General features: G+C 34.5%; 1 protein-coding gene across 1 annotated transcript in view; it reads right to left on the bottom strand.

The window, feature by feature from the left end:
- Positions 1 to 795: 795 nt before the first annotated feature.
- The window catches only part of LOC128509142 (BOLA class I histocompatibility antigen, alpha chain BL3-7-like), a 170,026-nt gene continuing 151,185 nt past the window's right edge, over positions 796 to 19,636 (bottom strand). The window contains exon 4 of the mRNA XM_053480730.1: positions 796 to 1,220. Within this exon, the coding sequence (XP_053336705.1) occupies positions 913 to 1,220 (308 nt within the window). The 3' untranslated portion in view covers positions 796 to 912. The remainder of the gene's footprint in view (positions 1,221 to 19,636) is intronic.

Genomic DNA, 19,636 nt, shown 5'->3' on the forward strand with positions numbered 1-19,636 from the left:
TATGTTACACTACATAAAGAAATTAACTAAAATGTTTTAGAGGCTGCCTGGAACTGCACTTTATGAAAAAACTATCACCACTATCACTGATACAGAGAGGACATGCATTGTTATAGCTATTACAAATCTGTGATTTACTGTTGTTAGTCTTTCGGATGCTCCTGTTGCGGGGTTGCCACAGCAAACCATCCAATCCACACAACAACTTGTCAGAGGTTTTACGCCCGGGTGTCCTTCCTGACACAACCTTCCTATTTTCATCCAGGCTTGGGACTGGCACTGCACCCACTGGCTGGGAATCAAACCCAGGCCTTCCACATGGCAGGCAAGAAACCTACCACTGAGCCACCAATGCCCCTACAAAGCTGGGATTTATTTATTTTCCTAAAATACAATTTGCACCTGAGAAACAAACTGAATAAGAAACATGCATGAAACATGCATGTCATGTTATGAATGAATGAATTTCTCCCACTGTACACATGAGAAACACCTGTTACAGGTTAATAAAGAGTAAATAATGTGTTATATAATGTACACACACTGCTAAGTTATTGACTGTAAAGAGAATACACAACTTGCAGTCCTATGCAAAAGTTTAGGCACCCCTTTGATAAATAACAGATTTTTGTGATTTTTTTTAGTGTGCCCAAACGTTTGCACAGTGCCATAATAATGTTTTTATTTTTGTTTAATTTATAGCATAAGAAGTACTATCCATCAAGTTTGCTAAAAATATTATGCATTTTTTACATTTCCAAGGGAGACTGTGTTAACATCTTTTCAAACCTGCTTTTTATCAAGAGGTGCCTAAACATTTGCTGTACATAGACTGTACATACAGTAAATCATAATAACACAGTACAATAATAACAGCCATTTCAGCCGATACACTACATGAACTTTCATTCTCTACAGCTCCAGTTTATTAGGACCTTTTGGTACTTCTCGCGCTAACTCCTTCTTCAAGCTGCTGTGCTGAACCACGCAGGTGTAGGTGTGTTTCTGCAGCTCCTCAGCTGGGACCTTCAGAATGCTTCTCTTCTGGAAGCTTCCATCCTGGTTGGGTAACGTCTCTCTGAGCTCCACGTCCTCATGCACGTCCTCTCCGTCCTTCTGCCAGGTGATGTTTAGTGGTTTAGGGAAGAAACCTGTGGCATTACACACCACCTCTGGAGAAGGAGACGAGTGTTTCTGGAACACTGACACCTTGGGACGAACTGCAGAGTCACAAAACAAATTACAACATTCTTTAAGATTTATTCATTTATAAATGACACTAGAATAAATTCATTTTACACATGAAATAATACTTGTTACTTTTCTATCCATTTATTCTACACATGCAGCCAGTAGATCTACCACATGACTGTTTCACCAATCAGACCCAGCAACAATAATCACATGACTGCGTTTGACCAATCAGGTCAGACAGCATAGTGGGAAAAAACTTTCATCCGGTGTTCTCTAACTTCATCCTACCTGTGAATTTATCCTACATACGCTCACTTGCGCATTCGCAAACAAAAGTAGTACCCTTGTCTAATTATGCGGAACATGCTACCACTAGTGGGATCTTGCAGTTAGTATAGAATGCTTTTTTTGTCTGGGTGATATGTTAACTTTAATTGTACATATAATATTATTTTAACAGTATATATGAATATATTTCAGAACAGAATTAATCGCCAACATATCTTTATACATCCCAAAAAATATGATGCATCCCTGGCATCATATAAAAAGCATGTATCACTTGCAAAAGAACAGCTTTATACTGCGGTCTCTTCTCTACCTTCCAAAACAGACACACACTTCTGCACATATACATACATAGCATATACATACATATACAGTACATACTGTATACAGGAGTTGGACAGTGTTGGAGGATTAATGACTAAATCTGACCAGCGTTGGCCAATCTTCATTGATTGCACATTCCACCAGTAAGAGTGAAGTGTGAAGGTTTAATTAGCAGAGTAATAGGACAGTTTTGCTTAAAATATTGCAATGCACACAAACATTATGGGTGACATATCAGAGTTCTAAAGAGGACAAATAAGCTCTCAATTCAAACACCTTACTACACATTTATAGTTAATTTATATTTGTGATTTTGTCTTTCATATAAATATGTTTTTATATATCTTTATTCCACAGAATACCGACTTCTCCCAAAGTCTCCTGATTTACAGTGGGGTCTGAAGTTGTCGGTACATATGTGGTTAATTTTTCAAGTGCGCATAGTGTACACACATACTGTACACACAGACAAGCACAGGTGATGAGTTTGAGGTGATGAACTCCTTCTACACTCAGATATTTATAGTTAATTTATATGTGATTATGTAAGTTACATGTAATGTGCATTAATATCTATTATGATTTTCTCTCTTATATTAAAGACAGAAGATTTTCTGTTTTTTGTTACAAATTTCAGGACTGATGTCAGATTAAAACAATATACGATACAACATGTTTATTGTTTATGTTTGTGTGTGTACCTGTATTGTGATTAAACCGCTGCATTGCTATATCTACATCTACATCTCTTCATGATGATGTGCACAGTCTGTGTATTTCTGTTCCAATAATCTGGATCTTCAGCATCATTCTTCAGTATCCACTCCGTCTTCAGGATCATTCTCCTGATCTGACTGTAGTAGTATTAATCTGTTGTCCATCCGCCTGACCCACAATGGTGAATTCTGGAAATTTATTCCTGGTGTGACTGTAAAAAACAAAACAAAAAAAAAAACAAAAAAACAACAACAGATTAGATAAAACAGAATTTTGAAAAGGCATTTTTAATTACAAATCCTGAGCAGTTATGTTTTAAATAATAAGATAGTACAGTAACTGAAATAACCTTTCCACCCAAAATGGCATCAGCTACTGTAACTTGCTTTTGACATCCTCAGCCGTTTGGTGTGTGATGATACATCCTGACACAAAACTTTAACCACCAGCAGAACAGGAAAGTGTTTATCATTGTGAATGCTGTATGACTATTCTATTAGGAGACGTCTGTAATATCAATAATAGCCACTAGAGGGCATCGTATTGCCATATTTTTTTTTGTTGTACAAATCAAAAATAAAGAGAAGATTAATGATTGCTGAATTCCTGATTCTTCCTCTGTTCTGAATTATTATCCCTTGTTTATGCCCACTCGCAGCTGTAAATGTGTGTTCATTTCAAATGGATTACGCAAAAATTATTTCTCTTGACTTGGAGAAAAAAGGGCTGGAGCATCGTGTCGTAAGGCTGACATCTTTCACACACAATTGCTTTGCATAAAAATGAATGAGAAGTTGTAAGTTTGGCATGAGAGTGTGTGAAGATGAGTGATTACGTGTGTCTCACACAATGCACAAATGTTGCCAGTTTTGCCAACAGCACCACTTAGGAGAAATTTCACCTTAAGTCCCAGTTTGACTTGAACACCTTACATTATTTTCTAATTCTATAGTATATCTATATAAACTGTAAAACTGAAAACTGTAAACTTGCCAAAATGTAGATAGCATCTACATATTATTATTATTATTATTATTATTATTATTATTAAATTAGTTAATATTATTTGCTACTCAGTTGGTTTACATAAATTTTTGTAGTAAAATAATTACAGTGTATTGTGAAATTATCCGCCTGACTGCGCAGCATTACGGTCATCCTGGAGGGTTTTTCTCTTTCCACTGTAAAATGCTTAACTGTCATGCTCTCAGCGCTCGCGCTGATCTAAGACCGCTCCTGTCAGTTGACATTTCTGTTTCCACGCTGTCAAGCTCCACATCACGCGCCCTTGTTTTCCCACGCTGTCATGACACTTCCACGCCCCCGCTCCGCCCCGCCTGCACACTGGTTTCTCATTCAGCGCTGATTTCTCTGTGCTTATAAGGAAGCGCAGCGCACTGGATCTTTGCCAGATTATTGTGTCTCTCGTACAAGTTTTCTCGCGTTTACTTTGATAGCCTTCACGTTGCCAAGTTTTGTTTCCGATTCTCGTTTTTCCTCTCCTCGCCTATCGATTCTGATTTGTTTGCCACGCTGACGGACTTCACGGCTCACGACCCAACGCGCGCTTCCACGACTGCGGCTTATCTTCATGTTCCAGCACAAACACCACGCTGACGGATTTTCTGACCCACTATTCAACGCTCTCTCTCCCTGACTTCGACCCAGCGTCACGCTCGCGGCACGATTTCAGCGCCAGCTGAGCTCAGTTTTGAGTGTCATGGCAAAGGCTGTGAATACTTATGTACATTTGTCATTTTTTATTCTTAATAAATTTGCAAAGCATTCAACCAAACTCCTTTCATGTTGAGTGGTATAGAAAATTATCATTCTGAACTTTTAAATAATTTCCCCCCGCCTCATTCCTCAGTGTGGGTTAAAAATGTTCAGCACCATGTTAAAACCTGGAAGGATAATGCTGAACCATGAAGTTCACAGTAGAAATTTAGTCAAAAAAACATAATGAATTACGTAAAGGCTTGGTGAAGAAGCATGATAAGAATATTTGGACAATAAGAGCATTGCCATCCACACAATGTGATGAGAATTCAAAGGATTGGAATTAAACAGCTGTGTGTCCATAAAAATAAATAAAAACATTGTTATACTAATCAATAAAAAGCCTGTGAGGGAGCATAAAACTGGGAGCAATGGGAAAAGGTCCAGAGTCCAGATTGAGCCTATTCCAGAGCAATGCGTGTGTCAGGGTAAGAAAGGGAAGCACATGAAGTGATGCACCCATCATGTATACAGTAGTGTCCACTGTACAAGCCTTTGGAGACAGTGTTATGATCTAGAGTGCTTTAGTTACTCAGGTCTAGGGTCAGCAACGTTATGGGGCAATAAAATGAAGTTAGCTGACAACCTGAATTTACTGAATCACCAGGTTATCACATCTGGGGAGTTTTTCTTCCCTGGTGGCACGGACATATTAAAGAAAATTTAAATGTGTTATTCTTTATTGCTTGTAAGTGTATAGTGAATAGAAATAGCACTGAATCACAAAGACCAGCACAGATTACAGATTATATTGTTATACAGCCATGCTATAAGACTTAAAGTCTGTTTAACAGCACTCGCCTGCAAAACAGACTATCCAGTCCAACATTTTCTTTGTTAAAAAATATTCTTAGAACCAATGTAAGCCAGGACTGTGAATTAAACTGGAGTCTGTTGTTACACCCATACCAACTGTCTTACTAAAACCAGACAATTTTGTTACCTAGAGTATTTAAATAAAAGAAATAAATATCCCTGATTACATTAAAGCTCATCAGCTTATTTTTAGCTTTAACCTGTTAATTATTTCCACTCTTTCCTGATGGGTATTTACACTAGTCTGAAATAAATCACTATTTAAAGTATATTGGAATGGTCTCGAATGTTCAAATTAAAATCGGAGAGAAGGTCATTTGATGTTTTATATTGGGCACTAGCTAAATCACTAGCTAATAAGGAACAAACTGCTGATGTACAGTAGATAACTGAAATTTTGTAAACTTTATTTAGTGATAATATAAATGTGAAAAGTTAAAAGTGCCTATGGTGATCATACAAAAACATTATCTTTGTAAGCATAAAAAACAAAAAGCATACAAAACATTATATTTGTAAATCATTTGTGACTCATCAAAGTAAAACTATTAATAGTAAAAAAAAAATCTAATTCTGACTAGTAAAATGTTTAAGTATACCTAGCTACAAGAGGTCAAGGTGGAAACCAGCATACTCATTAACATCAACTTATATACATATACTGTACCTATATGCCTCAGGGTCTGTGTGCATGGAGTTTCACTATTATATATATATATATATATATATATATATATATATATATATATATATATATATATATAATAATTATTATTATTATTATTATTATTATTATACATTAAACCTCCCATAACCTTAATTTCTGATTCCTCTTGACACTGGCTTGGGACTCATAGTGTTGTGTCTTCACTAAATCTTACACAAAAAGCAAAAAAAAAAAAAAATATATATATATATACAGTGGTGTGAAAAACTATTTGCCCCCTTCCTGATTTCTTATTCTTTTGCATGTTTGTCTTACACTTAAATGTTTCTGCTCATCAAAAACCGTTAACTATTAGTCAAAGATAACATAATTGAACACAAAATGCAGTTTTTAAATGAAGGTTTACGTTATTAAGGGAGAAAAAAAACTCCAAATCTACATGGCCCTGTGTGAAAAAGTGATTGCCCCCCTTGTTAAAAAATAACTTAACTGTGATTTATCAGACCTGAGTTCAATTTCTGTAGTCACCCCCAGACCTGATTACTGCCACACCTGTTTCAATCAAGAAATCACTTAAATAGGAGCTACCTGACACAGAGAAGTAGACCAAAAGCACCTCAAAAGCTAGACATCATGCCAAGATCCAAAAAAAAAATCAGGAACAAATGAGAACAAAAGTAATTGAGATCTATCAGTCATGTAAAGGTTATAAAGCCATTTCTAAAGCTTTGGGACTCCAGCGAACCACAGTGAGAGCCATTATCCACAAATGGCAAAAACATGGAACAGTGGTGAACCTTCCCAGGAGTGGCCGGCCGACCAAAATTACCCCAAGAGCGCAGAGACAACTCATCCAAGAGGCCACAAAAGACCCCAGAACAACATCTAAAGAACTGCAGGCCTCACTTGCCTCAATTAAGGTCAGTGTTCAAGACTCCACCATAAGAAAGAGACTGGGCAAAAACGGCCTGCATGGCAGATTTCCAAGGCGCAAACCACTTTTAAGCAAAGAGAACATTAAGGCTCGTCTCAATTTTGCTAAAAAACATCTCAATGATTGCCAAGACTTTTGGGAAAATACCTTGTGGACGACGAGACAAAAGTTGAACTTTTTGGAAGGTGCGTGTCCCGTTAGATCTGGCGTAAAAGTAACACAGCATTTCAGAAAAAAAACATCATACCAACAGTAAAATATGGTGGTGGTAGTGTGATGGTCTGGGGTTGTTTTGCTGCTTCAGGACCTGGAAGGCTTGCTGTGATAGATGGAACCATGAATTCTACTGTCTACCAAAAAATCCTGAAGGAGAATGTCCGGCCATCTGTTCGTCAACTCAAGCTGAAGCGATCTTGGGTGCTGCAGCAGGACAATGACCGAAAACACACCAGCAAATCCACCACTGAATGGCTGAAGAAAAACAAAATGAAGACTTTGGAGTGGCCTAGTCAAAGTCCTGACCTGAATCCTATTGAGATGTTGTGGCATGATCTTAAAAAGGCGGTTCATGCTAGAAAACCCTCAAATAAAGCTGAATTACAACAATTCTGCAAAGATGAGTGGGCCAAAATTCCTCCAGAGCGCTGTAAAAGACTCATTGCAAGTTATCGCAAACGCTTGATTGCAGTTATTGCTGCTAAGGGTGGCCCAACCAGTTATTAGGTTCAGGGGGCAATTACTTTTTCACACAGGGCCATGTAGGTTTGGATTTTTTTTTCTTCCTAAATAATAAAAACCATAATTTAAAAACTGCATTTTGTGTTTACTTGTGTTATCTTTGACTAATAGTTAAATGTGTTTGATGATCAGAAACATTTTGTGTGACAAACATGCAAAAGAATAAGAAATCAGGAAGGGGGCAAATAGTTTTTCACACCACTGTATATATATATATATATATATATATATATATATATATATATATATATATATAACTTGACTTTTTTAATTTAAATTTTTTTTAAATAAAGGCAGTCTTTTAGTAATACGTTTTTTTATGCATAATTTTTTTTTTCAAAATGATTAAATGAAGTAAAAGTGAAGGCCAAAATAAAACAATTAACCTCTGAATTGACATTTAAAAAATGTTTTTTTATTTATTATTTAAACATTATTTCTTGCCACATGCTACAAATCTGTTATTTAATTAAAAACAAGAATGATCTATACACAATCTAAGCACATCTATAAGCATCTAAATATTTTACTACACTGCATAAACTGATAGAAGGTGTAAAGGGAGGCAGAAAAGTGCAGAATCTTCACGCAGTTCTACAATAAAACTATATTCTGTAAGTCTAATGTTTAAAATATTCTGCATTACTGACCCACAGACGAATAGATAGCATGCAGATCCAGCTTCTCATTGTGTCTCATGTTCCTCTTGATTTTCTTTTTATGGAACTGAAGAGCAGCGTAATTCACAGAGTCTGACTCAGGAACCTACAGAACACAGGAGTCACAGATTATAAAACATGAGTAATAAATCAAGCAAAATAAACATTGTTAATAGACATTCTTCTTGAGTAAGGTTTCACGGAGGGCATAAATTCCTCATGGTAAAGAAGCTTCTTTATTTGTAAACCTTGATGGATTTTCATCGGCCTTAGCACCAGATATTCAAATATGTCTAGAAGTACAAATGCTCTGCTGATGAAGATTGGCAAGAGAGTTTTATTTAAAACGGTTTATACTAATTATGTATATTTCAAACTAGTATTAAAGAAAGTTCTGTGATATATTAAGTTACTAACCAAGCTAAAGCTCTATTATTATTATTATTATTATTATTTTATTTTTTTTATATAATCTTTAACATGTAAATATTGCACTCAAGTGGACACTGATCTTCCAGTCCCCCTTAATATATGTGACATAAAAAAAAGTGATTTATTTCTTCATGAAGCCGTGAATAAAATCATCTGTTCTTTTGTTAAAATTTAAAGCAAGGTAAAATCAAAGTGTTCCTACTGTAGCCTTTATTTTATTAATCTTAATGTTGTACTCTTTTGAAAATATTTTGGACAGATTTACCTTCTGCTTCAGCACCTAAAGCAACAAAGACATTATTATTATTATTATTATTATTATTATTATTGTTATTATTAATTAATTAATTAATTAATTATGTATATTAATATTATTCATCATAGTATTAATGAGTAATAATTTACCTGTGTGACTTTTTCTGTGCCTCAGTATCATGGCGATCAGAACACTCAGAAGAATCACAATAACTGCACCAAAGCCCACAATCAGCATGAAGAACACAGTAGAAGTGAAGTAGCCTTAAAGACAAACATTAAAAAAAAGAATAATAATTTTGATCACTAAATTGCCAATGTAAAGGTGTCTTTATGTGAAGAAACATCAGAAACATCGCGGCTCCCTTGTTGTTTTATTTCCTGGTAAAAATTTAAACAACTTATAATTTCAGTCAAGTCATTTCTCCTGAAACTATTGCCCCTGTATAAATTTACCTTTCACTTGTAAATTGGTCGAGCTGGTAATGTAAATTTTATGATTGGATCCGCAGTAGTAGAGTCCTGTATCAGAGACATTTACTGCCGTGATGGTGAGAGACGTGTTCTTGTCATGAACAGACATCACTATTCTCTCACTCTCAGTGACGGAGTAGCACTTTTCTGGTGAAGCTGATGTAAAAAACAATTTATATGCGAGAAGAAGTGGAGCTGAATCACACGTGTGTTTAAACCAGTAGATGTAACCTGTATCAGTCAGGTCATGTTGGCACCAAATCGTGACTTTATTTCCAACTTCTGCCTCCAAAGTTAAAGAGCACAGAGTCTCTGAGAGCAAACCTGCAACACATATAAAAGACACATTTCACTTATAACACAGCACAGATAACTTTAATACAGTCGAGAGCTTTTATAACAGTTTTCTGTTTGTGCTGTTCAGAAAACAGTTTTCAACAATACAGCTTACTAATGTACTGAATATGTTTTACTCTATTGTTTTATTAGCTGTACTGTGCTGTATAATTAGAGTTAGTGTTTGTTCTAACTATAGACATTATTGAAATCATTAAGACTTACCCATGACACACAGAAACACAGTTATAAACCCAACCATTGTGTATCAACCATGAGACAAACATGGAAATTATCTGTTGGTCAAATCTAATTCTGGTTTACCTGTCTGTCTTTGTGTGTGTGTGTGTGTGTGTGTGTGTGTGTGTGTGTGTGTGTCCTTGTCACTATGTAGGACTGGTCTTATGGTTATAGTCAGACTGAGATATCTGATTTCTGATATCTGATATCTAATAGACTGATTTATTTTAAGTAGAGAATCATTAATCAGACAGAAGTAATTGTCTGTTCATAACAAATCTGAGAAATAAAGTATAGTCTTAATCACAAAAGTACAACTAAATAACTACAGTTTTGTATGTTTAATGCTTTCTTAACAATTCCAGTCATGGTGTGTTTTCAAGGCTTGAACGTGTATTTGGCACAAATGTCACAGAACGTACTGTATAACATCAGTTTTGATACTGGTGAACCTATTTTTTGTTCTGATCACCAAAGCTCCTGTAGCAAGTCTATAATTAGCTTACTTGTTAGGTAAATTGCAAAGACAATGCTACTCCTTGAATCAATTGCATAGCCACTGATATCAATGAAATAAGAACCAGCTGTACATGTGAGCTGCTTTTATAACATTTTCAGGCATCATCCAGCCTAAGCCTGCCCAGTCATCAAGCCCTAACTGTGCCCGTTTTATAAATGTTATGCAGCCTGACATTAGTGCTTGGTTAAAAAAGTCTGAGCAACATTGTATAACATAAAAAGACTTATGTGAAAACATAAAATATGAAACTATACTGTAATAATAATGGATAATAAAATAAGAAGAATAAAACTGTTATGTGGTTTGATGTTTACAGGATTTTTAATGTTTAGCAAAAAGAAATCTATCAGTTCCACACAAAAGTGTTCAAGTTTTAAAAAAACACTGTTGTCCAGTGTAATTAGCAGTAGCATTCATTATTAGCATTTGGACATCATTTGAAAAGTAAAAATAAATTATGTAACTGTTCACACAATATTTTTGCAAAGTAAAAAGTGAAAACTTGTTTATAAGAAAGCGATGGATGATCCGAAGCAGATGAAACACAGGGCCGGGTGTAGGGACCCTTTGCGGTTCAGATGATGCAGCACACCCACTGGGTTTCAGTTCTGTGGATGGAAAATTGCGACAATGAAATAGACAGTAAGTGTGTGTATTGGAACAAATACTTGTGGTTTAAAAAATGACTGGTGTTCAAAGACGACTCTGACTTCATAGTAAAAAAAAAATAAGAACATTAAAACTGGATTTAAAATAATTTTATTATTGCCCCCATTGTGTATTTGCATTTACAGTGCCATAAAAAGTATTTGCCCCTTCCTATTTTATAAGTGTTTTTTTTTTTTTTTTTGGCATATTTGTCATGCCTGAATGTTTGAGGTTTTACTCACTCATCGTCTATACCACTTTATCCTGTATTCAGGGTCATGGGGGGCTTGGAGCCTATACCAGGAGACTTAGAAGATGAGGCAGGGTACAATCCATGAGGCCAATCCATCAGGCCAATCCATCGCAGGGCACATACACACAGACACACTCAGCAGGTGTGGACAATTGGAGGAAACCCACCAAGCATGGGGAGAACATGCAAACTCCATGCACACAGAGACGGGAATCAAATCCGGACCCTGGACGTGCAAGGCAACAGTGCTAACTACTACACCACCATGCCGATGTTTGAGGTTATCAATTTAATATTAGATAAAGATAACCCAATTTAATAAATTTAAATGATGATTTCATTTATCAAGAAGAAAAAGCTGCTCAATCTTACCGCTCTATGTTAAAGTAAGTGTTCCAATTGAATGAATTGTTAGTTGTGATTTAAAGCTGAGTTAAATTTTCTATTCACCCAGACCTGATTACTGCCAGTGAAGCATGCTAAAATATCTCAAAAAGCAACACATCATGCCACGATGTAAAGAAATCCCAGAACAGATGAGAAACAAAGTAATTGACATGTATCAGTCTGAAAAGGGTTACAACACCATTTCTAGAGCTTTTGGACTCTATCAAAAGTTAGAGCTATTATTCACAAAAGGAGAAAAAGTGGAGCGGTTGTGAACCTGCCCAGGAGTGGCCGGCCTACCAAAATTACTCCAAAAGCACAATGAGGACTCATCCAGAAGTTCATAAAAGACGGCATCTAAAAAACTTCACATCTAAAAAATGTAAAGAACCAATTCTACAAAGAAGAGCAGACCATAATTCATCCATAGTGATACTGTATTGCCAGTTATTGCAAACCCTTGGTTGCAGTTGTTGTCCCCATGGGCACAACCTGTTTGTGCCAGGTATGTTTGGTTTCTTTTAAAAATAAAATCTTTTTTTTTTTTTCTATTTACTTGGGTTATCTTTGAGTTTAATAATCTGAATAATTGAAGTGTGAAAAATATATATTTTTAAAAAACAGGAAGGGGGCAAATACATTTTTACTGCACTTTATCTTTCCATCTGTCAACAAGTTAAATTTTATTAACTTGGGGTAGAGATCGTAAATTTTCATCCAGTGTTTAAAGTTTGGTAAAGTGACACTCACCTTATTCGTAGTACAGCACCGGGGCAGTGCACCACCAGGGGCAGTATACTCATCAGGCCATGCCCAGGAGCTCTGCTCATGAGCCCTCAGTTACATTTTAACAGTTTTGACTTGGAAGATTACCATAAACCATTACCATAAAGAAGCTATTCCTGGAGCTTCAAATTAATTGAGCCACAGAACACACACCATAGCGTCACTAATCACTGTGAGTCAAAGCTTGTTACAGCTTGTTTGGTCCCAAAATAATTAATTATAATTGGTTTAATTATAATAATGACTTTTTGCTTGTTTTTATATTCTACCTTTCCACCTTTTTCTCTCATTTTAATGGAATACATTTCTTTGCTCAAGGTCTATGTTAGTGTTATATAAACATTATTTAGTTTTTATTATTATTATTATTATTATTATTATTATTATTATTATTATTAAATAACTCTCAGCAATGCAAAATTCTATTGAAATTAAAGTAAAAAAAAGCATTAATAATATTAATAATAATAATAAGAAGAAGAAGAAGAGGAAATAGGATACTAAAATATCTGAAGTGGAGGGTTTTACCAATGAACAGTTTTGATTTATTTGTGAAGTCAAATCAAAATATAAAATTGTTAGATTCTACAAATATTTGTCCTTTTCTGTTTCATGTGATAGGAATACAGTGTTAAATAGTTAAAAGATGTGTAGACTACAGAGCAAACAGGAGATGAAAAAGGTTTCTATAGTTATTGTTTACTATATGATTGTCAGCCTTTAAGTTTTAAGTTTCAGAAATACAGTATATGTTGGCAAAAACTCAGTTTATAAAAGTAAATTCAAATGTAAACAAACATATTTTGTGAATTCTACTTTCAATGGTAATGCATTTGAATGTGTTATTCTTTTACTTTGTATAAATTGGAATGTTTTTAAATATTTGTAAGCAGGGCCGGACTAGGACACAATTTCAGCCTGGGAAATCCCACACCAACTCAGGCCGTCCTATATATAAAGTATATATAAACTCTATTTTTCTTGTCCGTGTCACTTCTTCTGCTCTAGTGTTACAAACAGAACTGTCTCCACCTTGGTGCAAAATTACCACCTTATTGTAATTAGGTTGTTCAGAATCTAAATAAATATGTATTTATGTATCTTAACATGACTTACAGTAGATACCTAAATTAGCAAAAAAAATAATTTAAACCAATATATCCAAATTATTTTGTCTTATTTTCCTTCTACCTGTCTTAGCCCCTGGCTGGGTCTGATGTGTAATCACTGCACCAGAGCTAGTGCTGTGCTGACTTTCTCCACATTCATTTGACAAATAGAGGGAAAAAAAAGTTTTCAACCTCACAAATTTGCAAATATTATTTAATAAAATTGTTATGATTATAATTTTTTTTTAGAAAAATCAGACTTAAAAGTCTGACTTTATGACTGATTTTTGTTCATGTCTGCTCTATAGCTCCTGTCTCCCTATGCCCTTCCTACCTATATAAAAGGATGTGATTTTTATATAAAATTATAAATTTACAGATTTCGACCTAAAAAATCTGACCTGAACTTAATAGATCAGAAATTTTGCAACATTCTGCTGCTTCTTCTTGAAGTGCTTTCATTTTGCGTGCCCTTTCCCTTCACCTGGCCGCTTACTCTCCATTCAAGCATGCGGACATAGTGTAACAATGCCAGTCAAGAATACTGCTACAAGAAAAAAACAGAAATAATAAAAAAATCACACACAAGACTGACTCCTTCCCGTGCTCCTGATGACAAGGCAGCAATTTGAAATTGTGAGGCCTCTTTCTGGACAGGATAATTTTCAGACATTGTATCATATAAAATCAAAAAAATATTTTAAACGTGTTAAAATTAATGTTTAAATTATGGGGTTATAAAACTAATTTCTTATGTTTTTCTTAAAAAAAAAGAAGTAATATTTGGCCCAATTCTCAAGAGTCACTCATGTACATGTGTTAGTAAAGATATACAGCAAATTGTTGCTTTACATTAACTATCTGAACATTTATTTGAATAATTTGATGTATTCCACTGATTCCTGAGGAAAGATAAATGCAGTATATGTTGAAAAGCAGGAGTTTTATCAAGACAGAACTGTGCTCAATATTTAAATCTACAGTATTTCACACAAATTTAAGCAGAAAGTGATAAATATTGCATCAGTTATAAGAAAACACTCTGGAATGTGCAGTTTTAAGAGAATAATCAACAGTAACTTTTTCATTATACCACACCTTCATTATCTCCTCAAGACAACCCACCACAGGTGCTTCAGTTTTTTTATTATTATTATTTATTACTTATTAACATACACAGTCTATGTGCACATCAAATGCTCACTTTCACAGTCCATGAGAGGACATGAGGTTTAGAAATGAAAAGGAAATGTGAAGTTAAACAATTATATTATATTCTGTAAATGTGATTCAATCATTTATTTAATGAGCCACGATAAAAAGTTAATGAACAGTAAATAAAGTATGATATGGTGAACAGTACACACGCATTACCCTGACACTGATGTGTTACTAATATACGCAATATATGAATACTCCAGTTCATCACGTCTTCTCTCGGGTTTCTTCTGTGGAGCAGAATAATTCACTGAGTCAGAGTCAGGATCCTGAGTAATAAATCAGTTCAATCTAATAAGCTGCTGCTGAACATAAAGCCCTCAGCGCAGAGAACCTCTTTTGAGCCTCACGGCCATGAGATTTTTTTCTCTATTTTATCATGTGCGCTGGCTTTTTTCCTGAGAATTAAATTCATACCTGAAGACAAAACACTTCAAACATTTCTAAACTTAAAAATGATCTGCTTATTAAAGGCATAAATATTTAAGCATTCAATAAATACACCTATAAACCTATTGCTTGTTTATCTGTGTGTGTGTGTGTGTGAGGTGTGGCTATTTATACACCCCACAGCAATCATCAATTTAACACAATTCATTACAGAAGTGAACCCTTGGAATTAATAACTGGTTGACTTTGCCCTCCTTGGCAGCAATAACCCCAACCAGGTGCTTCAAGTAGCTGTTGATCAGATCCTGCACATCGTTCAGGAGGAAGTTTAGTCCATTCTTCCTTAGTAATTCAGTTCAAAAAGTGAAACTCGTACATTATATGGATTTATTTCACATAGACTGATATATTTCAAATGTTTATTACTTGTCATTTTAATGATTATGATACTGTATAATTGTAGTCTTACCTATTAATTTCCAATGACAGGTCATTTTTGACCTGGAATACCATGAGTGTATACAAGTTCCTTAAAAGACAATTTAAAAAATATATATTTCTAATTCATTTAGTGTGTTCAAATACCATGTGTGAACAAAGTTATAGAACCTTACGAGAAATAGTTGAAATTTATTGCACTTTTTTAGAGAGGAAACTTGTAAATCAGTCAGATCTTGAGCCTAACCTGTACTCGACTTTTATTTTATTTCAAAGAATCACAATAACTGTAGGATCATTTTAATGCCTGGAATATTGTATTGTTATATTTGAAGATGAGCTGAAGAGGAAGAGCTGCAAACCCACATTAACCAATTCGGAAGAGATGGAAAGCAGCACCTCACACTTTCTCACACGGCGAAAGCTTTCATTCACAGAACCACCAGCGCGTTGTACATTACAGGATTACTGCCGCTGTTTTTCTCGCCTGCTCGGATCGTAATATACTTAACGGTACGACAAAACTAATTAATCACTTCACATGTTTGATGTTTTATTCAGTTACAATCATCTAATTGAATGTAACCGTAGCACTTGTTGATGCGAGAAATAGTAAAAGTGTCTGTATCTTTTACAGTTGATAATATTGCAAAGTAAATCATGTTTCTACTTCACAGCTTCTTTATAATTATAGAAGTAATATAGTAATATAATATAGTAACCTCTGTATCCGCATAGATAAAGACAATTGGGTATTTTCCAAAGTAAGAAAACATGTATAATATTTAATTTATCAGGAGTTTATTACACGTTCATACTCAACAGTATCATATTGTTACATTTAAATTTGTCACTTTAACATTTTAACCCTAAGATACTAATACATTTAAAGTTAAAAATAATCCAAACTTTAATAAACCGGTGATATTTCAGGTTCATGATGAGGGTATGGAACCTTTCTGACTGCAACTGCATGTTTAACATTTTAGATTTATAAATAATATTTACACTAAAACTTTATTGCATTTAATGTATCAGAACAGCATCAAAGTAAAAAATAAATAAAAAGCGAGAACAGAGTATTCAACTTTTAATATCTACTGTAGGTCTCCTCATAAACGACCATAGATAAATTCAAAGATATTGTGTGGTTTGTTAAATGCAGAAAAGTAATAAATATTGCTTCAATCTATCATATCATATTCAGATACTACAGAAAGAAAGGCTTTGAAAAATATTATCCTTAACATTACATTGTCCTTATGTGCACTAAAACAATAACATTCTGTTCCATAGTGGATATTTCCACAAATTACCATATTTAACGTTAATGTCTAACACAAAACTGTTGGCATCAGATCAATATATCACATGATCTATAACTTAAGGTGTAACCTGATCGTACCAATCCTGTTTATACAGTACTATCCCACACTAAATTTAGTCATTTTACTGGTTGGCACTTCATGACCCGGAGCCATTACTGAAACTTATCAAAGGGAAAACCGCTTAAGGAAATAGTGTTTATTGATGGACACATACTCTCAGGATAGGATTTTTTATTGCACATTTTCCAAAAAATATAATTCATAAAAAAAAAATTAAGAACATAAAAAAATTACCCATATTGTTATACCAACGTACCAAAACACACTTACACAAAAGTATACCACAGTTTTGATTTATAAAATACACTATAGCATTGTGACAGTGTGTAACCATACAATCAGCAACTAGTAATCTAAATCCCTGAGTGTACCCCTTGTGTTCAAGTTTAAGGTTGTTTAGCAGGAATAACCCACAACTTCAACTAATGCTGTAGAGATTAGCTCAACCCGCAACCATTTTTTCTTTGTACAGATAAAAGCTGTTAAATAAAATCTAGTTGTACTTCCTCATCTCAAAGATGCAGTGATTATTTACTCAGCTATTGAGCTGTCCACTTTCAGTTCAGTCATAAATAACTTCTAAATACAGTACTGAGCTCTATTCTAAGCGCTGTCTCCAGAGCTGCAAATCCTAATTTTGTTCATAGTGCTCAGGTTATTCACATTTAAGCTCTCTGTTTTAAAAACAGGGTGATTGAGAGAGACAAAGAAAGATACATGGCAAACTATTAAAATCACTAACCTTTTACCCTCATCTACATTTTTTCAATGATAATGACATTATTTGTGCATTTAGCATGTCTATCAACTTACTACTAGTTGAACTAGATCTCAGGTGAACTGTACTGAAAAACTGTATTATGATATGATATAACCCATGCAATAGCTTTCCTTCATCATAAAACACCCGTCAGCGAAAGGAAGCCCACATGTACAGTATGCAGTACTCCATCTTAAATATTCTTCTTTATACTAATCTCACTGAGTGCATTTTAAAATTTTAAGAATTGTAGCCAAATTATGTTTGTGTTAGTATGCACATTTATAAAGAGTGAGATAATATACTGTAGAAGATCAGCTACAGTATTAAAAAAAAAAATAAAACATATCCATATTATTTCTTTATATTCATGGATTTTTAAAGTTTGCAAAGGCCAGCCTTGGCTTCTGGTGTTCTGACAACTTGAGCTGCTTTCCAAAAAGTTATTTTCGAGAAAACTGAAAGCATTATGGTGAAAATGCTGACCACATATTCCATGGGTAATGGGGGGGGGGTCAACTTTTTTATTATTTTAACTTATGGGTTAAAGGTTAAGGGTAAAATAATCATATTTTGGCATTTTTTGAAGTTCAGACACGCATACTATGTACAGCCGCTACAAATGATTGTACATTGTATGCAATGACTTTAATAATGCAATGACTTTAATAATGACCTTCATCACTATTTATAATCGCAGTGTGATGAATGCCTGGCAAAGATATTTTAAACACTGTTTTTCCATGTTTACACAGGAAATATAACTAGAATTAAAGGAAAAAATAGAAAAAAAAGGAAGTTAATCAAATTGTGTAATTCAGGCTTATTACATCAGCTTGCCCTTCATTTACAAATGCCTCAGTAACAGGAATAAATAAACACTATAAATTAATTTTCCTTTCATTATTCCTTGCTAGTGCACAGACCCCTTATACATCCAGAATACTCAGTCATGTTATAAAATATACTTTACTTGTCTATTTCTTTGGCAAACTTTATAAAGAACTCTGTAATTGTCTATTTCTTGATTCATCTTTGGACATTTTAGTAAATCGGACCATGGCATGACTGTTCGTACCTGGTGAGCTGGTTTAAGTATGAGTGATTTTTACAGAGAACACTGCATTCAGTTTACACAAATTGAAAAAAAAAAAAAAACTTGTTCAGTATGCAGATTCACACTGCTGAAAGTAGACAGGAGAAGGTGGTAGTTACTTTACTTTACCTGTAAAGAGGTGGTAGGCAGCATTCACGATGTTTAAGAATAAAGGAGAATATTTTTTACCAAGAATGTATTCCCCTACTGCTTCATGCCACCACCACCATCCATCCATGGTCATTGTCGCAAAATTATGGAATCCAAAAGAAAATTATGAAAATAAGTATAAAATGTGTTTTGAAATATATAGAAATCAAAATGATTAGATTGTCCCTGATGAACAAATCAACGGCGACGGTGCTGAGGAAAAAAAAACTTCCTGTAATGGCAGTAGGAAGAAACTTTGAAAGGAACCAGACTCAACAGGGAACCCATCCTCATTTGGGTAATAATGAATAACAGGGATTGATCTGCAGTCACACTTTGCTTCAGCTTGAGTCTCGTTTCGTCATTGCTTCAGACTCGGTAAGAGTGAAGTCCTCTCTTCTATTTCTATTCTCACTTCTCTCACATCATTTGTTTTAGAAGAGTCATTATTGTCCTGCATGAAGCAAACACATTATTAAACCCAGGAAGCGTAATGATGAACTTTTAGAGGAAATGTGGTCCGAAAGAAAAATCATGAATGAGCATGATGGGCGATGACTAGCAGATTTTGGGAGGTTGCAGGTGTCTAATGAAATATTAGTATAAGAAGTGGAAATGGTACAAGCTGTTCTATAATAGG

This window comes from Clarias gariepinus, chromosome 21 (assembly GCF_024256425.1).
Source record: "Clarias gariepinus isolate MV-2021 ecotype Netherlands chromosome 21, CGAR_prim_01v2, whole genome shotgun sequence".
In the NCBI taxonomy this organism is placed as follows: Eukaryota; Metazoa; Chordata; class Actinopteri; order Siluriformes; family Clariidae; genus Clarias; species Clarias gariepinus.